Here is a 26647-nt window from a genome sequence, read left to right on the forward strand (position 1 = left end):
GCTGTGCTCCCCAGGGAGATCTGCCTGCATCCTGCCTGGGAGCTTGGGAAATGCTTGTGTGTTCTAGCAAGAAACACAGAGAAGTGGAAGGAAAAGCCTGAGAGGGACAGGAGGGAGATTTGGCACAGCAGCAAAGCACAAGCTGGATGGATGCTCCTGCCTGCTGCCATCAGGGATCTGCTGCTGCAATCTGCTGAGCCGTCTGCCGGCCAGGAAACAGCTGGGCTGGCTCTGCTCCTTCTGCTCAGGCTGCATCTGCCCCCCCAGCCCCTCCTGGCCACCCAGCCCCTCCTGCCCTGTGCTGGTCAGGAGGGAGCAGCACACAGAGAGCTCCTGGCATGGAGGGTGATGGCTGTGCTGAGGAGGATGCTTGAAAATGGGGTATTTTGGCCATCAGGGGATGAGAAGCAGGTGGAAGCTGCCAGAGGAGCTCTGGGGAGCAATTTTGCCCTGCCAAGCTGGCTTTGTGCTTAAGGGGGTGAGGTATTGGCTTTCAGGCAGTTTGGTGGGATTTGAGCAGCACCCTCTATCCTGGAGCTGCTCCTGGGAAGCTGCTGCCTTTAATGCATCAGTGCAGGCAGCTGGAAGCAATTCCTGAAATGGTTTGTGGATGCTCTGGCAAGGCTGATGGCTTCTGTGGGGCCTGGGGAGCTTCAGGCCTGCAGCTGCTCCTGGGGATGGCTGGGCACAGTCTCTGCTGCCCTGGGCCAGGCAGCAGGGCTGGAACCCACAGCTGTGCCCACACTGATGGGCTGTGGGAGATCCCTGTGCTCCTTGGCAGCCTGGGCCCCACTGACATCACAGAATCCCAGAATGGTCTGGGTCGGAAAGGACATCAAATATCCATTTGCAAGTCCCTGCCATAGGCAAGGATTCACCCACTAGACCAGGCTGCCCCATCCAACCTGGCCAAATCCAGGTCTGTGAGGCTGTAGCTGCTCAGGACACAATTTCCATGGGTTGGTTATTTTAGAGCAGTACCCTCATTCACTGTATCCCTGGAAAACAGGCCCATGCCCCTTCCCACCCTACATCTCCCCCTCTTTCCAGGCCACTTCTCCCCACCAGCACAGATAAGCAGCACCCAACCCCTCAATGTTTGCTTGGATTCATCAGAGCAGCAGGCAAAGCCCATTGTGTTTTCAGCACAACTGTTTATTGATAATCTTTGCTTATCCACTGTATGAATGTTACCAACCTTTGGACAGAGCCAGCCTGCTTCCCCAGGGCCTGTGTCCAGGTAGCCAATGCGTGTAGAAATCATGCACTTCAGGTAGTCTGTAACAAGACGGGTGTAAAAAATATCTCAGATGTATTTGAAATATCTGCCTTGCAATCTGTCTTGCAATCAAATCACTGAAAAGTCTGTAAAGAAGTTGTTGGGGGAACAGGACTGGTCCCTCCCAGGCAGGGCAGGGAGATAAAGGGTCCCCAGCCAGAGCTGTGAGCATCCACCACACACTGTGCTTTGGGGGGGTGTTATAAACCAGCCCCCAGACCCCAGACAGACCCTGGTGCTGGGGGATTTCAGGAAAAGTGTGGTGGTCCCTGGGTGGGCAGGACCCAGGGTGGGGGCTCAATGCTCAGGCTGCAGAATTAACCCTGCTTTGGGAGCCTCTCCTGTGGTGGTGTCAGGTCCATGGGAGCTGCTGCTGTGTGTGCCTGCCCTGGCTTGAGGATAGGAGAAGATGGAGCAGCAGAAGGAATGATGACCTCCTTTCTTCCTACAGACAGACAAAATCCCTGTTCTCTGTTCCCAAACAGCATACCTGCCCCTGCAGGGCCTCCCAGCTGGAGCTGGGGAAACTGAGGGTTGGACATAGAGCAAGGAAGGGATTTGGGTAATTGCTAACACCCTTGGTCAGACTGAAGAGCACGACTGTGTGTGCTGTTCCCTCAGCAGGGTGGAGGTCAGGGCTCCTGCCTTGCTGGGCTGGCGATGGACTCTGCTCCCTGCCTGGGTGACAGAGGGGGTTTCTGAGGGCAGGAGGGGCTGGGGAGCCCCAGCTGCACATGGAGGAGGAAGCAGGAGCCCCAGGAGGGCTCTTTGTGGGCAGAGCTGTGCCCTGCCTGCCCCATGAGCCCAGCCTGGGGGGAGCACAGCGCCCACGGCAGCCCCCAGTGTCCGTCTGTCCGTCCATCCAGGCAGGGCAGGCCGGTTGGCTGTTATGGTGTGCGTGGGTGTGTGTGTGTTGTTCCTTTGACGACCACGAGAAAAATTTTTACATTACATTCAAACGAGCACCCTTAGGTTTGTTACTCTACTTCTGAACACCGCGAAACACAGTAGCAACAGAACACGACGGAGCAGGGGAGCCGCCAGGCCCAGCGGCGCTTGGAAAAGAATCCCTGAAGCCAACGATGGAGGAAGGAGATGGGCGCGGATACACGTCACAGTTTCCATTTACAAGCCCCCGGGAGGGAGCGCCGAGGCCGTGTGTGCCGGGAGAGGCCCCGGCAGAGCCGCCCTGGAGCCACCAGGCCGGGCAGCGCCGTCACCGTCCCGGCGCGAAGATGAAGTCGAGGGCTTGGCGCTCGGCCGCGGCCACGTTGGGGTGCCACAGGTCCACCATGAACACCACGCGGGGACCCTCCTCCGGGGCACCTGGGGGTGGAAGTGCAGGGTGATGCGGAGGCAGTAAACAGCTGGGAGCTCAGCTCCTCCCTGCCAGGGCTGCTTTGGGCAGAATTCCTGAGGCAGGGCCTCCCTGCAGCTGCGTCCTGGATCTGTGCAGGGAGTGGCTGCTGCGCCACTCCAGCCTTCCTGCGTGGAGTTGTGCTTCCCACCCCACAGCAGGCTGGTGTGGAAGCAACAGCTTTAGCTCTCCGCACGCTCCCCTGCGTACAACAGATCTGCCTGATGCTTCTGTGCCACGGGCGACTAATGCCGGCTAATCCGGGAGAGCTGGAGCGGAACAGCCTCCGTCAGCCGCAGGGAGGAACAACCCAGCGGGCGTGGGAGACAAAGGCACGTCAGCGCCGCGCTGCCACAGGGCCGGAGCGGGCCGGGGCCATGGCACCGCAGCCCTGCCCAGCTCCGCCATGAGGGAGCTGCTGTGGCGGGGAGAGGCCCTGAGCTGGGACAGCACCACGAGAGAGTCAGGGCTGGAGCAAGCCATGAGCTGGCTGAGGGGCTCCAGGAAAGCAGTGCCAGGGTGCCTCAGCACCCTGAGGCAGAGGGACAGGGCTGCTCCCACCTGGGGCAGGCCAGGCCTCAGCCCCACAGGACACAGTGCCCAGCTGGGGCAGGAGAAGGGACTGGAGGTGCCCCCCAACTCGTCCCCTGTCCCCAGCAGCAGAGAGGACACCAGGAAGCCCCGCACGCTGGACTGACCTTCGTGGAACGCCGTGTGCAGGAAGGAGTCGTCGAAGAGCAGGCAGCGGCCCTCAGCCCAGCACTGGGGCTCGCCCCCCACCACCAGTTCGCAGTTGCTGGGTGTCTTCAGACCTTCGGGCACAAAGAGAGAGGACAGGGAGGGTCAGGCCGTGCCGAGTTCCCTGTGGTGGGGCAGCAGGGAGCAAACTGTGAGCTCTGTGTGAGCCCCACGCTGCTGCTGGGGGAGTGACCTGAACCCTGAACCTGCTGCAGCTCAGCCCCTGCCCACTCCCTGTCTGCTCCCTCCTGTCCTTTCACTGTCCCCAGCAAGCTCAGCACCACAGGCACTACTTTCATATCTAGAACAGCTTCCCAGTCCCCAGAGCCCATGGCCCCAAGGTGTGCAGAGGGAGCCAAGCTCCTGGGATATTTTCCAACTTCAGGACCAAAGGCAGATCCTGCCTGCTCCTTCCTCCAGCCCTGCAGCGATGACCCTGCCCCAGGCAAGGCTGGGGGAGCAGGAATTGTACTGGGGCTGGCTGGAAAACGGGCTCAGTTGTGGCTCTGTCACAAGCTCCCCATGGACCTGCCCCATCTCTCAGTCCCCACCCAAGGTGCTGCCTCAGGGTGACACATGGGGCTGCAAGGACAGAAATCCAGAAATGCTCACAGGGAAGCAGCTCTGTGAGGGCCACATGAAGGACAATCATAGAAATAAAATGGGTCTTTTCTTAAAATACCAGCACAAACCAAAGACAGTTTGACAGGGGTTGATCCCATCACCTCTTGCACCAGGTCTGTCACCCCCTGCAGTGCTGGGGACACTGGAGCTGCTGCAGAGCCATCCTGCCCCGAAGATGCAGCTGTGGTGGAGAAAGGGGTCAGGGCTCACGTGGCTCCTGAACAGTAACGATGCAGCAAATGAGCAGGACGGATCCAAGAGCGATGCCAAACCCGGTGAGCACAGCAGGGACTCCCAGCTGCCCGGCAAAGCTGGGACTACAAAGCTGCTGTTTCAAAGGCTGCAAAACCCAAAGCCATTTCTTTGCACAACAACCTCAGCTGGAGATGCTGGAATGGGAAGCTGAGCTGCTGAGGGATGCAGGGAGGGAGCAGCCTGCAGCCCTTCCATCCCACCCACACCCTCAGGATGCTGCCCTGGCCCATGGATGCTGCCTGTGCCTGGAGTAAATCCTTGGGATGGCTGTGCTGGCCTTGCAGATGCAGCTGCCTGAAAGGGCAGGTTGTGTCTTAAACACATCCATGCCCTGGGCACAGCAAGAGCTGCAATTCCAGCACCAAGGAGGGGGTGCCAGTGTGCCCCCAGCCCAGTGCAGAGTCCTAGAGGAAGGACAAGCATATGACCCATGTCCTTCCTCTGCCCAGGGTGTGTGTGCTTCAGGTGTGCTCACCTGAGCCCACTGGACATCAGTGGTTTCTCACAGGAACCTCTCCCAGCCCCTCAGGAGGGGAGCACATCCCCCAGCACCCCAGAGAAAGGGGTCAGTGACAGGTTTCCTCCTGGCACCAGGAAGGGCAGGTCCTAGCTGCCCATCATCTCCTGGGCTCAGCTCTGAAAACAATTGCCATTCCAAACAAATGGCCAGCACTGCCTGGGTGTGTTTACCCGAGCTGTTGGCTGAACAGGCGCGGTTGGTGTTGCCAGCCGGGCCCGTGCGGTGCCTCCCCCGGCACGGTCGGTCTGTGCCAGCCTGGCCATCTGTGCCGTGTGGGCTCTCCCTGTCCCTGCCTGCTGAGCAGGGAGCACTGTGCCGCCAACCCAGCGCCTGACCCACCGCAGGGGACACCCCAGGGCACCCCCTGCTCTCACCTGCAGCTTTGCAAACCCCAAAGCAGCATCTCTGCTCCCATTCACCCATTTCCCATGCACAGAACCCAAGGTTCCAGGAGAGGGGAGCTGCCAGTGGCACAACACTGTCCTGGAGCAGCACCCCAGGCTGCCCCACATCCCGGGATGGGAGAGGGACCTGCCTGCAGAGAGAGGGATGTTTAGAGATCCCAATATAAAATCAGCCCTGTATGGTACACCAGCAAGACTCCACAGCCCTGGGTCAGCAGGAGGAGGAGGTGAAACCCTCCTGCTACTGATCTGAAAACCCTGGGGATATTAGGAACCCAGGGACTAAACACTGATTTCTCCTCAGGGGTCTGTCACCACCAAAGCCCCCAAAACCTCCCTCAGGCCAAAGCAGATCAGGTCTGAGCCCCAAGAGCATGAGGTGCCAGAGGCTTTTTGGGGCTCCTGCACTCAGGAACAGCCACAGCCCTCTGCACCCTCCCAACACGTGAACCATGGTGCCGGGCACTCACCGAGGTGGCAGCGGATGCGGATGTTGGTGGGCCCGTAGTGCTCGGCGATGACGGTGCCCGGGCTCAGCACAGAGATGCAGGCGTTCCCAAAGACATTGTTGCCAATGCAGGTGCGGAGGCTCCCGAGCAAGCGGTACGTCCGTGGGCATCTCCGGCAGTTCCTGGGCACGCACATGCCCTGGTTCACCAGGTAGAAGGTGAACCACTCCCCGCTGGGCGTGCTGTTCATTTTCCATCCTTGGGGGAGGCTGCAGTTTGAGAACGCCTTGTACAGGGTCTCAAACTCGCACAGGATGGTCTGGAAGTTGCGCTCCAGCAACTCCACGTCGTGCTTTTGAGCGTCCCGGGAGAAGTAGGGCGTGGTGGGCAAGTCGGGTAGGAAGAAGACTTCTGGCTTCTGGATGGAGGGCCGGCTGTTGAGGTAGCGGCCCTGCTCGCGGATACCCTTGTGGATCCTGCCCATGCCGGACCAGGAGTAGCGCTTGGCGTACTCCTGCAGGTTGTGGTAGAGTTTCTGGTTGAGGCCATCGTGGTGCGAGCAGCGCACGCACTCGGGCGACTGGCAGTACACGAAGCCGTTCTGCACGCCGTTGGCCTCGGCGCTCTGCATCAGCGCGTTCACCGTGGCGTAGGCGCGGGGCTGCTCCCGCCCCACGTGGTAGCAGTACCACACGAAGAGGACCAGCAGGCAGGCGACGGCCACCAGCGCCGTGGCGTCGCAGTCGCGGAAAGACTGGATGCCGGTGGCGATGAAATCGCGGAGTCCGTCCAGGGAGCAGCTCCAGTCCGTCAGCCACTCCAAAGACATGGTGGTGGTGCTGGGAGCGCGCAGCGGGGCCCGGCGGTCACTGCTCGTGGGGCTCAGGGGCACCCACACCATGCAGCCGGGCCGGGGCTGCCATGGGCTCTGCCCTGCTCTCCCGGGAGCTCTGCATTGGTGCCTGGCAGCACCCCTGGGTCAGCAGCCACGCGGCTGCAGGGTCCCCGCTGGCGCTCCTGGGTGCATCATCCTGAAAGGCTGTGCTGGAGGGAGGTTCTGTGGAGAGAAACCCAGAGGTGTTAGGGAGAGGGCTGCCCCATGGGGTCCCTGCACAGGATACAGCCTGAGCTGTGTGGGGCACTGGCTTCTCAGGGAGGGGATGGTGGATAAGGAGCCCAACATCAGCCCTGCTGAGTAAATCCCCCAGTGCTCTCTTGCACAAATTCCTAAATAAAAGGCAGCAGGGAGACCCAGACCTCATCTCCTACCACCCAGTGACCATCTCCCCTCCTGCACATCCTCCAGTTTTTCTCTTCTAAGTTGCTGCCTTATCATGTCTGAAATCTGGCTGCTAAGTGAATATACGCTGAGAGTAGACACTTCACTGCCCTATCTGGCAGCACATCAGCTTATCCTCTCCATCTAATGGCCCTGAAGTGACTCTCCCTCCAGAGACTGAGCTGTGGGAGAGCCCAGAGCTCAGCCAGCACATGGCCAACAGGAGCAGGTCAGGGTGGTGGCAGCAGGGGCAGATCTGGTTGGTTTGTTTGATTTCACCAGCTCATCAGTAAGAACACTGACTTTAAGTAGCAGCATGGGTTTATGAGCCAGGGAAGCTATCCAAACCCTTCCCAGCCCTTCCTGCCAAGGTCCTGCAGCCTCTCAATGTGCATTCCCTTATCAATGGTGATGGAGATGGGCTGCAGATGGGATCTGACCCTACAGCAGGGACGTGCTGCAGGGCTGGAGACCTGGGATTCAGGCAGTGTTACACCCCAGGGAGGAACATCCTCACACCACACGCACCCGACCTCCCTCCACCCTACTTCCTTGTAGCATGCTGCCTGTGTGCCCCATCCCAGGATCTGCAGTCCACGTGGCATGTCAGAGCCTCCCGGGAATCTCAAGATAACTTTCCTCCATCTCCACGGCTGGCATTCCTCCAAACACTCCCGCTCCTCCCTCCCAGGCTTCGGCTCCCGGGGTGCAGCCACAGAGTCGGCCCCAGGGGTGTGCCCCGAGGCTGCCACAACCCCTGTGCTACCTGCAGGACTGGGGCATGTTAGGGAAGGAGCAGAGCCCTGGGTGATGTGTATTCAGGGTGGCTCCTGCCCTACAAGGGGAACTGCTCAGGCACAGCAGTCACGCTCAGTCAGAGCCGATGGCAATGCAAAGGCACAGGGGGAACAAAGCTGGGGGGCCTGACAGCCTCGGGGTCCCCAGGTCAGAGTCACACCCTGAAAGAACTGCACAACACAAACACAGCCCCACTGCTGCCCTGCTGGTGCAGGAAACTCCTCAGATCAGGGTGGAAACAATCGACAGCAAGAAATCCAAGCTCCCGTGCCCACATGCCGCCTGCCTGACCCCAGGGAGCCCAGGAGGCTCAAGGTGCAGAGCCCTGGGGTCCCCTGGGCACAGTCTCCGTGGGACCAGCCCAGAAGCTGCCCCTTGTGCCAGCACACACACCCCACTGCAAACCTGACCAAACCCACCTCCAGAGGGGCTGTGCCAGCGCTGGGGCCGGGCCCCAAACACCAGCACTGCTCCCAACACACACCCCGTGGCTGGGGCTGCGTGGGACACCCAGTGGGTGCTGTCACCTCTCCACCACGGCCCTGCCCCGAGACGGGTCACACCCAGCACCCCCGGCCTGAGACCCCAGAAAAGGCTCCTCAGCTAATGATCACGGCAGAGCCACTCCAGGGAGCGCAGATCAATTCCACGTTGCACCGAAGTTGTGCAGGACGTGGAGGCGAGCACCGTGCCAGCAGCAGCCGTGTTACATAAGGAAGGCAGAGGCTTCGATGCAGCACAAAGTTGCATCTCGGTGGCTCCGTGGTGGCCCCGGCATCTCCTGGAGGCAGCGGGATCCGCTCAGCTCCGCCAGGGTCCCCGGGCCGTGGGCCGGCAGCGACGGGGACGCGCGGCGGGGATGTCCCCGGTTCGGCACGGCTAGTGTCGCCTTTGGGAGCAGCACGAGGAGCAGGAGCCTTGGGGCGAGGCGGGATGCCCGCTGCCACTCCAGAACCGGAGCAGCGGGTGCTCGCTTCACCCTCTCCTGAGCCACCAGAGTAAGTGTCACCCGCGCGCTGCTCTCACCCAGTGTGACGGTGTCACCCAGCGTGGCGGCGTCAGCGGGTGTCACTGGTGTGGCCGCATCACCCGGCGTGGCAATGGCACCGCCGTGCCGCCGTCCCATCGCCCGGCGCTCCGGTGGCACCTGCCGCCGCGCTGTCACCCGGAGCCACCGCGCCACCCGCCCCACCGGGGGTCGGAATTGGAGCTGCGCCCCCGCCTCGGGCCCCGATACCGCCCCGCGCCCCCGCGCCCCCCCCCCCCGCGATGCGCTGCGGAGCGCTGCGGTACCGACCTGCCGCCCGCGCCGGGCCGTGCGGGGCCGTGCGGGGCCGCGCTCCCTCCGCGCCGCTCCGCCGCCGCCGCGGACCACAACTCCCAGCAGCCCGGGCAGGAGGGGCCGCGCCGCCCCCGCCGGGACCGCGCCGGGCGGCAGCTGCGGCCCCGGCCCCGCACAGCCCGCCCGCCCCCGCGCCGCGCCCGCCCCCGCCCCGCGCTCCCGCCCCGCGCCGCCGGGAGGGGCCCGCAGCGGCGGCGGAGCCGCGGGGTTGCGGCACTCCGGGAGGGGTCCCGGGGATGGAGCGGCGGGAGGAGGTGGGGGTGGTCCCCGAGGGAGAGCCCATCCCGGCCGCGGGCAGCTCGGGACGTGGGGACACGGCCCCGGGGACGCGGGGGATGGTGGCGGAGGAGCGGGAGGCGCAGGGGCAGTGGCTTCAAGGATTCAGGCACTGGGGGCTGCAGCAGTCTGGGGATGCTGGTCCCAGGGGTGAGAGCGCGCAGGGATGCAGCCACCAAGGGAATGGGGACTGGCTCCGGGGACACAGGCTATTAGGGATGCAGCACTTGGGATGTGCAGATTCTGGCTCCTGGGATGCAGGGAATACTGGCTCCCGGGATTCCGGCCCCTTGTGCTGCAGCCCTCGGGCTGCAGGGGTTGCTTGTCTCCAAGAATAAACGCATCTGGCATGCAGGGGACAGGAGCTCCCAGCCAGGCAATGTCCAAGATGCAGGCAGCCAGGGAATGCTTCAGCGAGGTTGTGAGGGTGTGCTGCGGCACCATGGATGGGGGGAGACTGTTCCCAGGTCGGAGCGTCCTTTTACAACTCTTAAGTGCTTGTGGAGAAACTGTTGTGAGTGTTCATTCTTGTCTTTTTCCTCCACAACCCATTTCCTGTTCCCCTAAGCCAATGCTGTCAGTTCCGGGAGCCCCAGGGGATCCAGGGCTCCTGCCCTTCCTCCTCCATTGCTGAGCTGCCCGCAGATCCCCGGTCCAGGCAGATCCCGGGTCCCGGCAGATCCCGGGTCCCGCCAGATCCTGGGTTCAGGCAGAACCTGGTAGTGCTGCCCTGCCCTGCCCTGCCCTGCCCTGCCCTGCCCTGCCCTGCCCTGTAGTGCCACGTAGAGCCGTGTGGGACACGTGTCATTGCTCCTGGCACAAGGAAAGCCCTGCCTTGTTTTGCAGATTTTGCCATCCGCTGCCCACGCATCCTCCCCTGGCACTGCTCAGGCTGGGCTCTGGAAGTGGAAGCAGAACTGTCCTGCACAACCCCTCGGATGTGTGTGAGCTTCCTCTGAGCAGCTTCATCCCTGCCAGTCCTGAAATTCACCTTGTTTTCCATCCTGGCACATTTTTTTGCCTCCTGCCTGCTCCTGCTGCTTCCCCAGCACATTCCCCAGCCCTGCAGGGCCCTGGCAGGGTTGTGTGTGGCAGGGTGAAGGGAATGGGAGTTTTTTACACGCTGCTCCTTCCCAGACCCCCCAGCCTCAGGCACAGCCCCTGCTCCTGGCAGACAGTGCATCCTTCTGTTGGCACTTGCAGGCTCCACAGCTCTGAGCACTCCTCCCCTGCCTCTGCCTTCTGAGATCTCTTCTGCCTCTGGACCAGCCCCTGGGCCCCAGCTTTACTCATCTCTTCCCTGCACATCAACCTGGCTTTCCTGCAGGGCTTCAAGAGAGCTGGAGACGGATTTTGGATGAGGGTGCTGAGTGACCGTACAAGGAGAACTGGTTTGAAACTGAGAATAGGTTTAGATGGCATATTGAAAAGAAATTCTTCCCTGGGAGTGTGGTGAGGCCCTGGCACAGGCTGACCCAAGAGCTGTGGCTGCTCCATCCCTGGAAGTGTCCAAGGCCAGGTGGGATGGGGCTTGGAGCAACCTGGGGTATTGGAAGTCTCCCTGCCCAGGACAAGGGCTTGGGATTTTGGGATGTAAAGATGTGCTTTAAAGGTCCTTTCCAACACAAACAAGTGATTCCATGATTCTGTGATTCCTCAGCACAGGGAGGGCCCCTCCAGGAGCACTGTCCCAGCTCCAGCCTAAACATTCCAGGAAATCCCAGCCCTGGCAGAGCACAAGCACAGTTTTGGCAGCAGCTGAGGGGAGGACACTGGCAGTGTCTGCCCCAGGAGGACATCTCGAGAAAAGGGAGAAGGAACCACTGGAGCCAGGAGGCTGCCCACAGACTGGGCTCCTGCCAGGGTGTTGCTGGCAGAGCTGTGCCAAGTGCATCCCAGGGCTTTTCCCAGCCTTCTGGGCTGGGCAGGGATGCTGTGCCTGGCTCAGGCTGGGCAGGGATGCTGTGCCTAACCTGGGCTGAGTAGGGATGCTGTGTTTAACTTGGGCTGAGCAGGGATGCTGACCTGAGCTGGGCAGGGATGCTGTGCCTGGCTCAGGCTGAGCAGGGATGCTGTGCCTGGGCTGAGCAGAGATGCTGTGCCTGGCTCAGGCTGGGCAGGGATGCTGTGCCTGGGCTGAGCAGGGATGTTGTGCCTGGCTCAGGCTGGGCAGGGATGCTGTGCCTGGGCTGAGCAGGGATGCTGTGCCTGGCTCAGGCTGAGCAGGGATGCTGTGCCTGGGCTGGGCAGGGATGCTGTGCCTGGCTCAGGCTGGGCAGGGATGCTGTTGCCTCACCAGCCTCCAATGCAGCTTGCAAGAAATCAAGGGGTCCCTGCTGCTCCATCCCTGACCTCGGGGGTCCCTCGGTGGTATGACTGCTGTGGCATGACCCCGCTGTGCCCCCCGCCCGGCCCCAGGCAGGGGGAGGCCGTTGTGCCGAGGCTGCTGGGCCCAGACAAAGCTCCATCCGCAGCACAACGCCTGAGGGCAGAGATTGGCTCCGGCTTTACGTCACCGAGGAGGAACGGCAGCATCAAGGGCTTTTTTCTTTTTTTTTCCCCTTCATTTTAATTCTCTTGCAATCTCTGTCCAAAAATAACCCAATCTCCCTCCCCCAGGAATGCTCTGCATCAGAGCCTTGGCTCCCTCGCCCCCTGTGCATTAGGCTGGCAGCTGCTGAGCAAAGCCATTATCGATGTCACAGCGTAACCTTGGTTAAAAGCACGTTCGGGCAGGGCAGCGCTGTTGCATTGTTTGGGATGTAAAGGGACAGGCACAGATGGGAAGCCCCAGGTTTCCTCAGCCGGGCATTTCCCCGGGTGTGGGGTGGGCTGAGCATCCCCTCCCTCCCTGCTGCCAGGGACACTCGGGACTGCTGGCATCAGGGAATGCTGCTCCAGCAGGGGTGTCCCGGTGGTGCTGCCCCTTGGTGAGGTGACAGTCACCATGCTGCCACCAGGCTCTCAGGCAGGGTGTGCTCAGGGTGTCCCAAAGCCACCCAGGGTCCCCCAGCAGCACTTGATGCTGGAGGAAAACCTCATGGGGGGTCGTTTCTGCCCCAGCCACAGCAGCTCAGCCCAGAGAGGCTCCCAGGGAACAGGGGGGACTTTTCCCACCCAGCCCCGGGATCCCCCCAAGCTGTGCCTGCCTGCTCCATGTGGGACACAGCCAGTGTGGAGCCACACTGGGGGCAGGTGAGGCAGCCCCCCTTTGTCCCCACAGTGGTCTCCCTGCCCCAGGTCCCATAGGAGCTGCCAGGTGACAGCCACAGGTAGTTGGGTGAGCAGGGCAAGATGGTCCCCACAAACCCCCTGCCCAATGGGGCTGGGCTACCAGGGCTCCCCAAAACTTTCTGCATGTCCTCTGTGACATGGGCATGGGTCTCCAGTGGGGTCCCAGCACTTTGACCCAGACCTCTCACACTCTGTGAGACAGCACTGGGCTGGGCTGGCACGAGAAGGGCAGTGCCAGGTTCAGAGGTACAGGGGGAGCCGGCACTGGCTCCTGTGGGGTGACCCACAGAGGGGAGATGTCCCTGGGGCTGTGCCAGGTCACCTCATGTCCCAGCAGAGCTCAGATGCCTCCAGCCCACGGGAGCAGGGGACACTGTGGGGCTGCACCAGGGCAGGACCTGGCACTCAGAGCCAAACCAGTGTCATTGGGCCACCATCCCACAGCAGGGAATGCAGCATGCCCAGCCCTCACCCCGACCTGCATGGCTGCAGCCTGTGGCCAGAGTCTCTGCAAACTGATTTCAGACATTTAAAAATACAGAACAATTGTTATCAAGGTTATATTGGACGCTAGATCTTCCCACGGAACTACTTTATCATGTTCAAAAATATTTAATCCCAGCAATTTTCACATTGTTCTTATAAAAACAGACAGGTATGAAGGGAAATGAAATGCTTCGTACATTTCTGGCACTTTTTTTTTCTCTTTTTTTTTTTTTTTTTTTTTGTAACCATTACAAATTACAAACACACATTCGTTGTTTTGAAAGGAAAACCCCTAAATCCCAGCTGTACACCACAGAGCTGCACCAACCACCCCGAGCTCACCCTGCCTCCCACACTTGTGATGGTTCTACAAGGACAAAAGAAGGACACCACCAGTCAAGGACGTGGTGGTGGCTTTGCTGCCCTCCCCAGGGGCTGGCAGGGAGACAACAGGGATGGGGTGTCCCTTTGTGATCTGTGTCCCCCTGGCAGGGTGATGCAGTGAAGGAATGCAGGTGATAGCAAGGGTGGGACCAATTTCTGCCTGTTCTGCTCCCCACAGAGCACAGAGCTCCTGTGCTGAAGCCTTCACACATCCCACCTGCCTCTTCTTCCCAACACCTCCACCTTCATCCCCTGCCCGGCTGTGGGACCCAGCCAGGTGAGGATCCTGGGAGGTGCACAGTGGGCAGCACAGCACAACCCGCCCTGAGCCCCTCCTGCAGCAGGAGCCAGGGGAGCCCAGCCCATCCTGCTTACCCTGAGATGCTGCCGGGGGACAAAGAGTGACCTCTGGCCGTGCCGGGTCGGGGCGTTCCTGGCAGGGTGATGGGAAGTGCTGCTGGAGAGGAACAACGGGCAGAGAGCAGAGAGGCACTGGCTGGGAGCTCTGCTCGCTCCAGGATGGCTTCCAGGATGGTTTCCAGGGCTCCCAGCTGTGCTGGGCCGGCAGCTGGCTGGCTCTGGTTGGTGCTTCTCTGCAGAGCATCACCCCAGAGTCCTGGCTCGCTGCCTCTCCACATCCAAAGCGAAGTGGGGAAAGAAAGCAGCACATACCTCGTGTGTGCCAGGCTGTCCCTGCTCTCCTGAGCCCTGCAGCGAGGACAGTCCCTGTGCCAGTGCCCCCCGAGCCCCCCGGGGGAGGGTCCCACTTGGGGAGCCGGGAGCTGCGGGGTGGGACCCTGCAGGGAACCCTGCGCCACCTCGGCTCCCAGCAATCAACCGCAGGCTCTTGCAATGGAGACATCTTTAATTTTTAACAACATCAGAACCGCAAAAATCCCCCTGCGTCTGTGTGGGCAGTGCCGAGGGACGCTCCGCCACGGAGGGGGACATTCTGCCATGGAGGGGGACACAGCAGTGCCCCCGTGCCTCCCTGGCCTCACCAGGACCCAGCTCTGCCCCGGCTCCCGCTGCTGCCTGTGCCCAGGGCTGGGCAGCACACCTATCGCAGTTTAAATAGAATAAATACAGTGAAGAAAACAGTAAAATCTTCAATAGAGAGGCAAAAGGAAAGACAACAGCAGGTCCGGGGGTCCAACCAAACTCCACGTGGTCTCTGGATTAGTTACTGAGGAAGTTCTATGAGAGCACATTAAGTTCGCTGCTGGAGACTCTCTTACCACTGTCCTTATATCGAAACCTCATATTCTCGTGTTTCCTGCAAGCAAGGAAAAGCCAGTTGAGGGCAGCAGCTGCATTTCAGGATCATCTCCCTTTTCCCAGGCAGCAAGAGAGATCCTGGGTGGTTTTTTTTACCCAGGGGAGTGATGCCCTCACAGGCAGAACCCATCAGCCCCCAGTGCCTCCCAACCCACACAGATGGACCCGTGCCCCATTCTCAGTGCTCCCACAGGGACTGGATGGACTCAGCCCGTGGCTGCCCAGCCAGCCAACCCCCCAGGAGTGTCCCTAGCGAGGACAGGCACAGCAGGACTCACCCCTGTCTCATAAATCGGGTTGTCAAACTCCGTTTCTACCGTGATCTGGCTGTAGGGGTGGGAGTACATGAGGGGCAGGCGGAGGCTGGAGTAGTACCGACACCTGTGGGGACAGGCTGAGTCACTGGGCTGATTCCAGAACCACATCCCCCCATCCCAGCTCCTCCCAGAGCACTCCCAGCACCATGCCCGGGATGTGTGGCTAGCTAGGGTGATGCTGAGCCAGCCCTGGCTGTGCCCCCAGCTCTGTGCCAGCCCCACCTGGTGAGATAGATGTACGCTCCTCCCAGCAGCAGGGAGATGATCAGCACCGGGATGAAGATGGCCAAGGCCATATTTCCCCCCTCGAGCGACGTCTCTGCAGCAGCTTCTGCTACTGAAAGGACAAGATCTATTATGTTGGCATTTGCAGGCACCGTGTGATCCCCTGTCTGCCTCTCCCCTCCTCCCAGGCTCCACCATGATCATCCTCATCCAGAAAACCCACGTCACTCACCTTCGAGAGCGTGTTCAAAGCTGTCTTGGTTCACTGGAAGAGAGATGCAGAGTTACTGCTCTGTAGCTGAGTTTGACTGGGTGCTGGCAGCTGTTGCCTGCTGGGAAACCCAAACCTGGGATCTCCTGCCCCATTTGATCCCAAACCATGCTGTGAACTCTCAGTTTTTAATGAGCGCTTGGTGTCTTTTAGCACGTGTCTGGGTTGAGCAGAGCCCAGATCCAGAGAAGCTCCAGCTCTCAGCTGAGCTCAGCTCCCAGCCAGACCAAGGTCCCCAGGCTGTCCCAGGTTGGGGACAGAGGTGTTGGGCTGTCCCCTTGCCCCCCATCCCCTTCCCTGTTACCTTTGCAGATGGGCAGGGGGCCGCTCCAGTGGGATGGCTGGCCCAGGATGCATTTGATGGTCACTTCCCCCATGAGTTCAAAGCCTTCATAGCACATGAAGGTCAGGGACTCTCCTGGCAGGTAGAGGCGCTTATAAAGAATTTGGTACCCGTTTTCTGGCAGTCCTGGGTTATCACAGGCCAATGACTCCTCAGCTGAAAGGGAGTGAAACACATCTAGGATGAGCCCAGAGCTTGGGCTGCCAAGGGAGAGAAGGAGCCTGGGGAATCACCCAAGCTCTCACCCCACTCTGGTTTCAGGTAGCTCAAGGCTCTGCACTACCCCCCACAGCTGGGCAAGGTCCTGGCTGCAAGAAAGTGCTACCCAGGACCCCCAGAGCAGAGCTGGACTGCAGGGGAGCAGGAGAGACCCCAGACTTACAGACACAGTGTGGGAGCCGCGAGGTCCAGATGGGGGTCCCAGTCTCGCGGCTGTAGCAGGTGAGCAGGGAGCTGCCCTCCAGCACAAAGCCAGGGTTGCAGGTGTACTGGATGGTGGTGCCCACCAGCAGCACTGGGTCCGAGATGAGGCGGGTGGAGTGCTCCACCTCCCCAGGGTCCGTGCAGTACATAACTGGGGAGAGAGGATGGCTGAGCGGGGAGCCCCTTGGATCTGGAGCCCCTGAGAGCCCCTCGGAGCTGGAGCCCCTGAGAGCCCCTTGGAGCTGGGAGCCCCTGAGAGCCCCTCAGAGTTGGGAACCCCTGAGAGCCCCTTGGAGCCCCTTAGATCGAGACCAGCGCTGTTACAGGGATGGGGACAGCAGCATCTTCCTGCAGGGCACTTACTCTTTTCACAGAAGGGAGGGTCGCTGCTCCAGCTGAGGTCCCACTGGCAGGTGAGGGTGTCACTGCCCACGATGTCATAGCCTGGGTCACACTGGTAGGTGATCTTGGCCCCTCTCACCAGCTCTGTGTGTGACGTGGTCTTCCAGCCGTTCTGGATCTCGGGCAGGTCAGAGCAGGAGTCGTTGCGGGACACCTCTGCATCCAAGAGGGATTCTGGCTGTCACCCACCGAGCAGGACCCACAGCACAGCCCTCCCCAGAGCCACCCCAGCTGGATACTTGGCTCTTCCCAAGGGCCTGTCCCTCCCCACAGCTCTGCATGCTCCACAAATGGCACAGCTGGTCTGCAGGCAGCATCCCCTGGGCACAGGGAAAGGGAGACAGAAGCTGTTTGAAGCCTCCCCAGCCCTGACTCCACAGACAGGAAGAGGGCTGGGCTGATGAAAATGGGGTCTGTGCTGGGGTCAGGATAATCTGGGAACACCAGGCTCAGCTCCAGCTGCGGGTGCAGGAGAGGTGCCAGCACCACAGTCACAGCACAGCTGGTTTGCTCACAGGGGGATTTGTTCCCTCCTTCCCCCATGCTGGTTTGCTCACAGGGGGATTTGTTCCCTCCTTCCCCCACGCTGGTTTGCTCAGGTGAGGGGCTGTGCCCTGCCCTCCCCAGCCCCATGTGCTGCAGGAGGAGCCCTGCAGCCTGGTAGATGCTCTGCATTGCAGCTCGCTCTGTTTGTCGTAGCCAGGGCTGTCAGCAGAGCAAGGAAAACATGCCTGGAAGGAGTCTGGCACGGGAAGCAGAGTGGGGGAGAGGCAGCAGAGACCACAGGCAGCTGAGGGGATGGAAGTCCTAGTCCTTGTCCCTGTCCTGGGCACCCACAGCCCTGGCAGGCACAGCTGCCCCGAAGGACAAGGGAACAGATGTCTCCAGGTGCAATCTGATCTGCTGTGGAGCAGAGATGGGAGCATCATCTCAGGAGCCCACCCTGGGGTTGGCTTCAGTGACCACCCCTGCCATCAGCTCATGCCTGACTGTGTTTGTGCAGGGATCCTGCATCCCTGTTTCCAGCAATTTCTTTCCCTCTGGGCCTAACAGGGACCAAACACACCTTGTTGCCAGCCTGAAGGAGGGGAGACAACCCAGAAATAACTGACCCAGAGACCTGCAGCTGGCCTGGGGGTTCTGCAGGAGATTCAGGGTGGGATGTGAAGGTGTCGCAGTGACTCTCCCTGCTCCCACACCCTGCACCTGTGAGCTGGCTGTGTCACACCAGCACCCTGCTCCCCATACCTATGTAGTTCATGATGAATCCTTGCCCCTTCCCAAAGATGAGCCCAGCAGGATCTGAGTGGAACTGGATGGTGAGGTCGGGGCTGGAGGAGTAGAGCTTCTGGGGGCCACTGCTGCCGACATACTGCCCCAGGATGCGGGCAGAGAGCTCGTCCCCGTCGTAGATGGTGAGGATATCGCTGTTGGTGATGTTCAGGCTGAGAGGAGAGTTTGGTTAGAGAGCAGCATGAGAGCCCAGGCAGGACACAGCAGTGCGGGGCTCAAGGGACAGCCTGGTTACCTCCCTCCGGGTCACCTCCCTCGGGGTCACCTCCCTCGGGGTCACCTCCCTCGGGGTCACCTCTCCCGGGGGGGTTCGAGGCCGGGCGCTCTTGGAAGCGCCGATCCTGGAGGAGCCGCGCTTGTCCCCACGGCCACCAGAGCGCAGTGGCGGCCCGCGGATGGCGGGGACAGCCGGGGACAGCTGGCAGGGATGGCTGCAGCCTCCGTGCAGCCCGGGATGAGGAGCCTCGCTGCTCTCCCCCCGCTCCAAGGCCAATGGCAGGGGATGGATGCGCACGCCAGGGCACACACAGCTCCGGTGTCGGGAGGGTTCTATGGCTGCCCGCGGCTGGTAGCGTGGGTGAACGAACACATCGACCCCAAGGGTGGGCAGTGACACCCCTTCCCCACTCGCTGTCCTGCTGTGCCCACGCCCCAGCGAGGCTGGGAGCCGGCAGCAGTGCCCTGCTGCTGATGGCACAGGAGGGACTGGAGCAGGAACGGCCCTCCCGCCCTTCCCTGGAAGAGGAGAGCACCAGGGTGCTCCCAGCCACACAGGAGATGCCTGAGCTGATCCCCAAATGTTTTATTAGGAATGTTCTTGGAGGCAGCCCAGCTAATCCCCATGGCAAGCTGACATTTGTAGTAAATCTCTGCTTTCTGTCAAACACGATTTTCTCTGTGACATTTATGCCTGATGACTTCAAATCATTTGGCCTCCAGTTCTGCTCAGTCCAAGCACCCACAGAGCTGGGAGAGGTGTGCTGGGAGCTCCGACTTGGGATTTTATGGGGAGCTTTAAAATCTTTATGACTCTAAGCCTCTACTTGAAACATGTCCTCCTCTTGGAAACCCAAAATAGCATCAAAGGAGGCTCCCGCTGCAGCAGCAGCATTACCATGCCAAGAGCTCTCAGCCTGGCATTGGATCTCATTCCCCTCTGACCTCAGCATGTTCAGCCTGGGCATGCTGGGCAGCTCCTCTCCCTTAATGCTTGTATTTCACATTCAGCCTAAAGATTGAGCTGTTTCCATCTCATGGATGCCTCCAGGCTCTCCTAACCCTGCATGACCCAGCTCCTGACGTGCTGGGTGTCACCCCAGTAGCACATGGCCACGTGCTGCTGTAGCACAGCTCCCTGTGGAGAATTCCAAAGCCATTGGAGCAGCAATTAACTGCTGCTGTGAATTGTGTAATGGTGTTTTGAACTCAGGGAACACCACTCAGTCCTGCCCAGGGTGTCAAGTGCATCAAAGGGGATTATGGAATCTCTGAGGGGGAGAACAGGACATGGCAAGACTCTTGCCTATGAGGGAGGTGAGGCCCTAGAACAGGTTGCCCAGCTAAGCTGTGGCTACCCCATAATTGGAAGTGTCCAAGGCCAGGTTGGAAGGAACCTGGGATAGTGGAAGGTGTCTCTGCTCATGGGAGATGAGCCTTAAGGTCCCTCTCACCCAAACTGTTCTGGGATTCTGTGATTCCATGGTGGAGCCGAGGGGAGCAGGATACTGCAGCAAAATGAGACGAGCACTGCTGGGGCTGAGACAGACACTGAGCTGCTGGGCTACTCACAGCTGGATGTCCAGGAAGAGCCGCTTCTCCTCGCCCACGTGGATCCTCCAGATGCAATCCTCCCCCTCCGTGTACGGCTCCGGCCAGTTGGGGGACAGGATCACCCCAGCCACAGCAGTCAGCTCCCCTCCACATGTGGCTGTGGGGACAAGGAGCAGGCAGGGCTCAGGGGGGCTCAGGGCTGCTCAGCCCACAGGCAGCAGTGCCCAGGGGCAGGACTGACCTCGGCACAGCGGCTCCGTGTCGTTCCAGTAGGGATCCCGCATGTTGATGCACTCGATGACGGCAGGGCCCTGCTCCAGGGAGTGCCCGGGGTCACAGGTGAACTCCACCGTGGTGCCCAGGTTGTAGGTGGGGTCTGAGGTGGTGAAGTTCCCGTTCTGGATGTAGGGCTCGTAGCAGTGGCCTCGTTCAAAGGCTGGAAGAGATCCTTGTTAGCTGTAGGGACACGGAGCTTCTCCCTTCTCACTGAGTTTCCCTGGGTGACCCCCAGGCCCTGCTGCTGTTCCCATGAGAACCTGACCTGCATCCCCACCTCTTCCACAGAGCGTTTCACAGGCAATTAGGATTAACAACAATTTATCTGTTCTGAGCCATGCTGGCCTAATGAAACCCCACTCCCATGGTGGATCAGCACTAGGGATGTACTCAGGGCCCTGCTGGGCATTTCCCAAGCTGGAAATGCCAAACCATCCACCCTGGGATTGCTGTGTATGACTCAGCCTGCTCAGGGCCACAGGGAATGATCCTGCAGTGGGATCCACTTAAATGCCAACAAGAGCTACAGAGGGGCACCAGCACTGGGGACAGCCACATGTCTGGGGCTGGGTGTCGTGGCTGAGCAGTTTCTGTCCCCAGCACGGGGACACAGCACCTTCGAAGCGGATGTTGAAGGCCGTGGTGGCCGCGGGCTCCTGGGCGAGGAAGTCGATCCTGATGGAGGAGCCGTCGCTGATGACGCCCTCGAAGGGGACGCTGTCGGCGCGCAGGGAGTCGTAGAGCACGGCCGAGCGGTTGGAGTCCCCGCTGTACACCACCATCCTGCGGGACAGCGCGAGTGTCACACGGGACTGCGGCCCTGAGTCCCGCCCGGACACGGGGCGGGGAGCTGGAGCGGCGGGGACAAGATGGGAGCATCCAGATTTTGAGGTGTTCTGGGCTCTTCTCTCCAAGGCAGGCATGGAGCATGTCCAGGGATGGGAACAGAGCTGGGGAAGGGGCTGGAGCACCAGAAGTGGGTGAGGGAGCTCAGCCTGGAGAAAAGGAGGCTCAGGGGGACCCTCTGGCTCTGCACAACTCCCTGACAGGAGGAGACAGCTGTTGGGGGTCATGCTCTGCTCCCCAGGAATAGGGACAGGATGAGAGGAAATGGCTTGTGTCAGGGATGGTTTGGACTGGATATCAGGGAAAAATTATTTCCCAAAAGGACTGACAAGCATTGAAACAGGCTGCCAAGGGAGTGGTGGAGTTTCCAACCCTGGAGGGGTTTAACAGCCATGCAAATGTGGAGACAGTTTACTGGTGGCCTTAGCAGTACTGGGAGATAGCTGACCTCAGTAATCTCAGAGGGCTCTTCCAACCCAAACAATTCCAATTTTCTATCTTTAGTGCCCAGCAAAAGGCCCTGCTCTTCACTCCATGCAGAAGAAGCTGCCTGGAAACCCCTGGAAGCTCTCTGCAGTCCCAGGGCTGTAGAGAAACAGCCCCTGGAGCCTCACCTGTCCTTCTCAGTGAGCAGGAGCTTCTCGAAGTGCAGGTGCAGCTTCTGGCCCGGGGGTGCCCCGATGGCCCACACGCAGTACATGCTGCCAGACTGGTTCCCGCTGTAGCTGGGGGACAGCACGCGGCCGATGGTGGCATTGTGGACTGTCCCTCCACAGGGAGCTGCAACACAGAGCAGAGCCCCAGGGGTGGACATGGGGACAGGGGCATTTGTGCTCCCCCCAGCCCAGGGGTGAACCCCTGTGGAACATCTTACCTGACTCTGCTTTACTCTGCCTGTACATATTTATACTCACAAGTGCACATTTATACTCTCATACACACATAAAATCTCCATTTTCTTTTCCTTTGCTGCCTAATGAGGGGACAGATTCTGCTGTCACTGCCTGACCACCTGTGGCACCATGGTCTGTGTGGGGCTGGGCACTGCACTCACCCCCTCTGTCTTGGGTTGCAATACAGGATGTAGCCAGAAATGTGTATTCTGTCCCCATCTGTTGAAGCCAGGTGGGGCAGTGACCCTTATCTCCATGGCACATATTATCTGCTAATGGGCCATCTTTAAAACCAACTGGGGCAATCATCTTTATCTTTTCCCATGACCCACCCTTCATTCAGGAGGTATCTCCTGTTAACGGGCCATTGTTTAAAACTGGGTGTGGCAGCGATTCTTATCTCGGTGGGATTTATCTCCTGTTAATGGGCCATTGTTTAGAACTGGGTGTGGCAGTGACCCTTATCTCCATGGCACACATTATCTGCTAATGGGACATCTTTAAACCAGCTGGGGCAATCATCTTTATCTTTTCCACAACCCATCCTCCCTCCAGGAGATATCTCCTGTTAATGGCCATTGAGTCCCAGTGCATGACTGATAAAATTACATCATTCCACTGGGAGATGCTCCACCCAGGGGGAGGAGCCAAACATTTCCTACTTAGATAAAAACTGAGATTTTGGACATCTGCCACTGCAGGAGGATGTAGCCACCATTTAATGGGACTGCTGCCAACATCCTGAACTAACGGGGGGGGGGGGGGGGGGGGTCAGGTTGTATTCTGACTCTGTCAGTGTTTCAGGGTTGTTCTTTGTAATATTGTATTTCTATTTCAGTTTTCCTAGTAAAGAACTGTTATTCCCCAATCTTTGCCTAAGAGCCCTTTAATTTCAAAATAATAACAATTTGGAGGGAGGGGGTTTACATTCTCCATTTCAAAGAGAAGCTCCTGCCTTTATTGGCAGACATCTTTCCTTCAGATCAGAACACCCTCCTAGGACCACATTCATCTCATGGGGCAAAGAAAGGGACTCACGTTTCCCCCAATGGAGCCCAGTTTTCCACCCCTGGGGCTGGGATGTGCAGGTACCTGAGCAGATGGGCTCGGGGCTGCTCCAGTGTGGCCGGGATGCATTGATGCAGGTCAGCATGCGGGGGCCCTGCAGCTCGTAGCCCAGGTGACAGTGGAAGTGAGCAATGCCACCTGAGTGCAGATCCATCACCGTCACGTCCCCGAAGTCAGGTCTCCGTGGGAAATTGCAGCTCAGCATAAACACTGGAACATGCACACATTGGGAGCTCAGGGCTCAGTTGCTCCCCGTGGGGACATGCTGGATGTGCCCACGTGTCACACAGATCAACAGCAGAGCACCACCAACCCCCCACTGCCGCTGCTTCCCCACCTGTTACCGCTCTTGCCCAGACCCAGTTTCTATTTTAAAGATAATATGCTGGAACTCATTTATTTTTTAAAGCTCTTCGAGGTAAAAAATAGACTGGCAGTGTGAGTGTGTGCAGGAGGAGCTGCTGCACAGGGACAGAAACAGGGCAAGGCGGGTGTGAGAGGCACAGCCAGCACTGGGGTTGGGGACATCAGGGCACACTGAACCCTCTACCCTGGGCACAACAGCTCAACCCAGCTGATGCTCTGGGCATGGGCAGGTGGTGAAACAGGAGCATGGCTGGTTTATGAGGGCACATCCCACTGTGCCCAAATTGCCCCCAAACCCCCCTGCCCATTTTGGGGACACACCCACCCTGGTAGTGGAGCTGGAAGGTCCCTGCCACGTCGTCCTGGAAGGTGCGGAAGTAGACGGAGATGGTGTTGGTGGGGCTGCGGATCACCTGCCCTTCCACCAGCAGGGTCTGGTTGGCCAAAACCACCAGGGCATCACCATCCACACCACGGATGGACAGCACCTCCCCGTCTGACAGGTTCACACTCTTCACCTGCGGGGAGCAGAGACCTGTGAGCTGTGGAGTCACATCCCAGCCTTGTCACACAGACCAGCACAGGGCTGCAACAAAACCAGGCCACTCCTCAGGGTTTGGTGCTCACCACCCACCCCCTGCACCAGGAAACCTCCCCAGGATCCCTCACCCCACTGGGGAGCGCTTGGGGAGCCACACTGCAAGTGCATCTAATGAGTAGTTCCAAAAGGCTTTAATTATTATTTGGAAATAGCTGAGCAGTAACCTCACATTTACATTTCACGTCCATTTAGCTTAATAAATGGGCTCATATTTCAGCAGAAAGATGCTCATCAGACCGTTTGTTTCCCTGAGTGTGTGAGGCCCGGGGCTCTATATTTAGCACCAGCCCAGCCGTGATTGGGAGCGCTCCTGATGATGTTGTGACTGGAAGGAGTTGTGGCTGTTGTCACCACTGTGCCCACCTCCCCCTGGCACCCAGGGCTGGGGTGTGCCCTGTTCCAAGGGCACTGCATGGAGCCACCCTCAGCATCCTGAGCCTGCTCCTGAAGGAGAATCCCTGGAAAAGCCCATTCATCACTGCAATGCTGGATTAACATCCCCAGGCTGGTTTAGAGCATGCCTGGGTTCACCCCAGCCCATGTTTCAATCCAAGAGGAGCTGATTTTGCCCTATTTTTCCAGCTGGGTCCTGGCAGGGATAAGGATTGTCTGGAGTACAATGGGCCACATGCAACTCTGACCCCCAGCCTGCCCTGGATCATTTCTTCTTTTCCTGATATTATCCCAAAAACGTGCCCCCAAGCTTGGCCAGCACACACTGCAGCTGGTGGGGTGGCTGAGATCTGATTATCAATAAATGGGATAAATTAAGTGTTATTTGGGTGAATTATTTGGAGTCCAGGGATCCAAGTGGGTTCCATATGATGCTAACAATTCCCCCCACCTCCAACTGGAACAGAGCTTTGCTTCCCCAGCTGGGTCTGGATCCCTGCAAAGATTTTTCCAAGGTGTTTCTAACAGATTTTGTTCTGCAATCACTTGCAAACCTGCTCCCCAGCTGGCTCCCTCCAGTTCTGGTAGCACCACGCACATGACATGGAGCCAAACCACTCTGGGAAATTGGGAAGGGGATTCGGGGGAGCAGCTGGAGCAGGCAGAGCTCTGCAGAAGGGAGGAAGCTGAGGATCAGTGCTGGGTGTCACGGACACACACACACACTCTGTTCCACCATCCCTCAGCAAAGCCAGGGGACAGGGTGTCACCGCAGTGCCATTCCCTGTGCCAGCACCAGGCTGGCATTCCCAGAGGAGCCTGGAGTAACCAGCTCTGCCGTGGCCCCGTGCCAGGCACCATCAGCCCTGCGAGAGGGACCATATGTGCCAGCTCCTGCCAGGGGCTGGGAGCACAGGCTCTGACTTCAATCACAGCCTGCACCTACAGCAGCTCCTCCAGAGCCTCGGGAGGGAAGGCAGGAGGGATCCTCGAGTCAGCCTGCCAGCCTCACTCACCCACTGGAAAACCTCTTTAGGGAAATTCAGTTTCGTGCCAAGGAGATTCAAGAATTTTAAAAATAAATATAATTTCACGAAGCATTCGGAGAGATGGCTGCTCCCAGCTGCCAGGGCTGTCGTGGCACAGGCAGGATGTTCCAGGGAATGCTCTGAGGGGTGCAGAGAGGTGCAGTGAGCTGAGCAGGGACCCCGAGCTCTCACACAGCTCCCAGCCTTTTCCAGGACCACGCCTGACATCCAGGCTTTGTGTCCACTCCTCCCCAAAGGCAGATTTCCCTGCAGTGAGTGAAGATCTGGCTCTAAAGGAAGTGGAGGGCCCCTGTGTCCTCCTGCATGGCTCTGAGTGCCTGCAGGAGCAGTTTTGGGCATTCCTGCCACCACCAGGCTGTCCTGGCAGGGAGAGGTGACTGCCCATGCAGATCTCCTGTCCCAGGGGCTTCTTTTTGCTCCTGCAGATTCCTTTAATGAGATTCCCAGGGTAAGAGACAGCACCTCCCCACTGCAGGAGCTGGGAATCAAATCCAAACCCCACACCCCGGGTTATCCAGCCCCATCCCTTTGGAATCCACCTCTGAGCCCTGATCCTGTGGTGCTGCAGCACAGGGCACTGCCAGCTGCAGATGAGGCCATGCTCCATCAGCACCGACCTGCTGTTGTGATTTAATTTGTCTGAAATGCTCCGAAGCACCAGCAAAGCAAAATGCAAAGCTTGGGGGGGTGGAGAGGCCAATTTTATGCTCCATTAAAACCTCAGCTCGCAAGGGAGTGAGGTCAGGAGTGGTGTCACCTGATGGATTATGGACAGAGGCGAATTTACAGCAGAGCAGCCTGTCTTTAGCACCCCGTGGATCTGAGGAGACAGCTCTGCCGTGTCCAGTTACTTTTCCATTGCCATGGAAAAGTGGCTGAGCTGCTCAGACTCTCCAGTGCTCAACCTGCACCATTGCTGCTCCAGGGCAACCTTCCCACCTGACCATGGTGCCCTGGGGGCCAGGCCTGGGCTGTGCCCACCACGGGACAGCCCTGCTCCTTTTAATGGACACTTTGAATTACACAATCTCAAACTGAACGGATTGCAAATGGTGACACGGAGAAAACACAAGAAGAAAGGATTGCAGAGAGCATGGAGAGCCCAGGCTGGTTTGACCTGGAGAGCATTTGGAATGTGCAGAGGCCCCTGCCCTGTTTGCACCCTCACCAGGATGCTTATTTTGGGGGGAGGCGATGGTTCAATGGTGCACATCAGCTTGTGTGTGCTGCTCTGATGGGTGGACATTTGCTGGGCACCTGCACCAGCCAGAGAAGGAATCTGGGCTGCCCTCCTGAGCTTCCTACACCCCCAGAGCCACCCAAACCCCACCCAGCAAATAAGGGGTGCAGAAAGCAGGGAGCTGATGGTCCCTTCCCATCAAGTGCCTTTTTAACAACCTGCTGCCTG

At 59.2% G+C, this 26647-nt stretch overlaps 2 protein-coding genes across 4 annotated transcripts in view; both read right to left on the reverse strand.

Moving 5' to 3' along the window:
* Nucleotides 1-1115: 1115 nt before the first annotated feature.
* On the reverse strand, nt 1116-9161 carry ASPHD2 (aspartate beta-hydroxylase domain containing 2). 2 transcript variants are annotated; one of them, XM_079322944.1, is made up of 4 exons: nt 9001-9161; nt 5648-6683; nt 3335-3448; nt 1116-2605 (listed from the first exon to the last, which is right to left on the reverse strand). In XM_079322944.1, the coding sequence occupies exons 2-4, from the start codon at nt 6525-6527 to the stop codon at nt 2496-2498; spliced, it is 1104 nt and encodes a 367-aa protein (XP_079179070.1). In that variant the 5' UTR covers nt 6528-6683; nt 9001-9161; the 3' UTR covers nt 1116-2495. The 2 variants fall into 2 exon arrangements, with proteins under 2 accessions (XP_079179070.1, XP_079179071.1); XM_079322945.1 differs by lacking the exon at nt 9001-9161 and adding an exon at nt 8730-8890.
* Nucleotides 9162-13147: 3986 nt separating this feature from the next.
* The window catches only part of SEZ6L (seizure related 6 homolog like), a 36861-nt gene continuing 23361 nt past the window's right edge, over nt 13148-26647 (reverse strand). For both annotated transcript variants that reach the window (XM_079322915.1, XM_079322916.1), the window contains exons 4-17: nt 23522-23714; nt 22855-23040; nt 21484-21649; nt 20640-20806; nt 19989-20183; nt 19766-19904; nt 17933-18129; nt 16646-16840; nt 16242-16433; nt 15821-16015; nt 15478-15510; nt 15243-15357; nt 14982-15084; nt 13148-14701 (exon numbers count right to left, since the gene is read on the reverse strand). In XM_079322915.1, the coding sequence (XP_079179041.1) occupies nt 14672-14701; nt 14982-15084; nt 15243-15357; nt 15478-15510; nt 15821-16015; nt 16242-16433; nt 16646-16840; nt 17933-18129; nt 19766-19904; nt 19989-20183; nt 20640-20806; nt 21484-21649; nt 22855-23040; nt 23522-23714 (2106 nt within the window). In that variant the 3' untranslated portion in view covers nt 13148-14671. The remainder of the gene's footprint in view (nt 14702-14981; nt 15085-15242; nt 15358-15477; nt 15511-15820; nt 16016-16241; nt 16434-16645; nt 16841-17932; nt 18130-19765; nt 19905-19988; nt 20184-20639; nt 20807-21483; nt 21650-22854; nt 23041-23521; nt 23715-26647) is intronic.

The sequence above is a fragment of the Erithacus rubecula genome, assembly GCF_903797595.1.
Source record: "Erithacus rubecula genome assembly, chromosome: 19".
Lineage (NCBI taxonomy): Eukaryota > Metazoa > Chordata > Aves > Passeriformes > Muscicapidae > Erithacus > Erithacus rubecula.

What these genes read in the sequence shown, in the direction of transcription:
- ASPHD2 (XM_079322944.1), bottom strand. Translation starts at nt 6,527, where the DNA reads ATGGTGTGGGTGCCCCTGAGCCCCACGAGCAGTGACCGCCGGGCCCCG. An exon ending in CCGCATCCGCTGCCACCTCG is followed by an intron (nt 3,449 to 5,647) that starts GTGAGTGCCCGG and finishes TTGTGCCCGAAG; the next exon opens with GTCTGAAGACACCCAGCAAC. An exon ending in GCACACGGCGTTCCACGAAG is followed by an intron (nt 2,606 to 3,334) that starts GTCAGTCCAGCG and finishes TTCCACCCCCAG; the next exon opens with GTGCCCCGGAGGAGGGTCCC.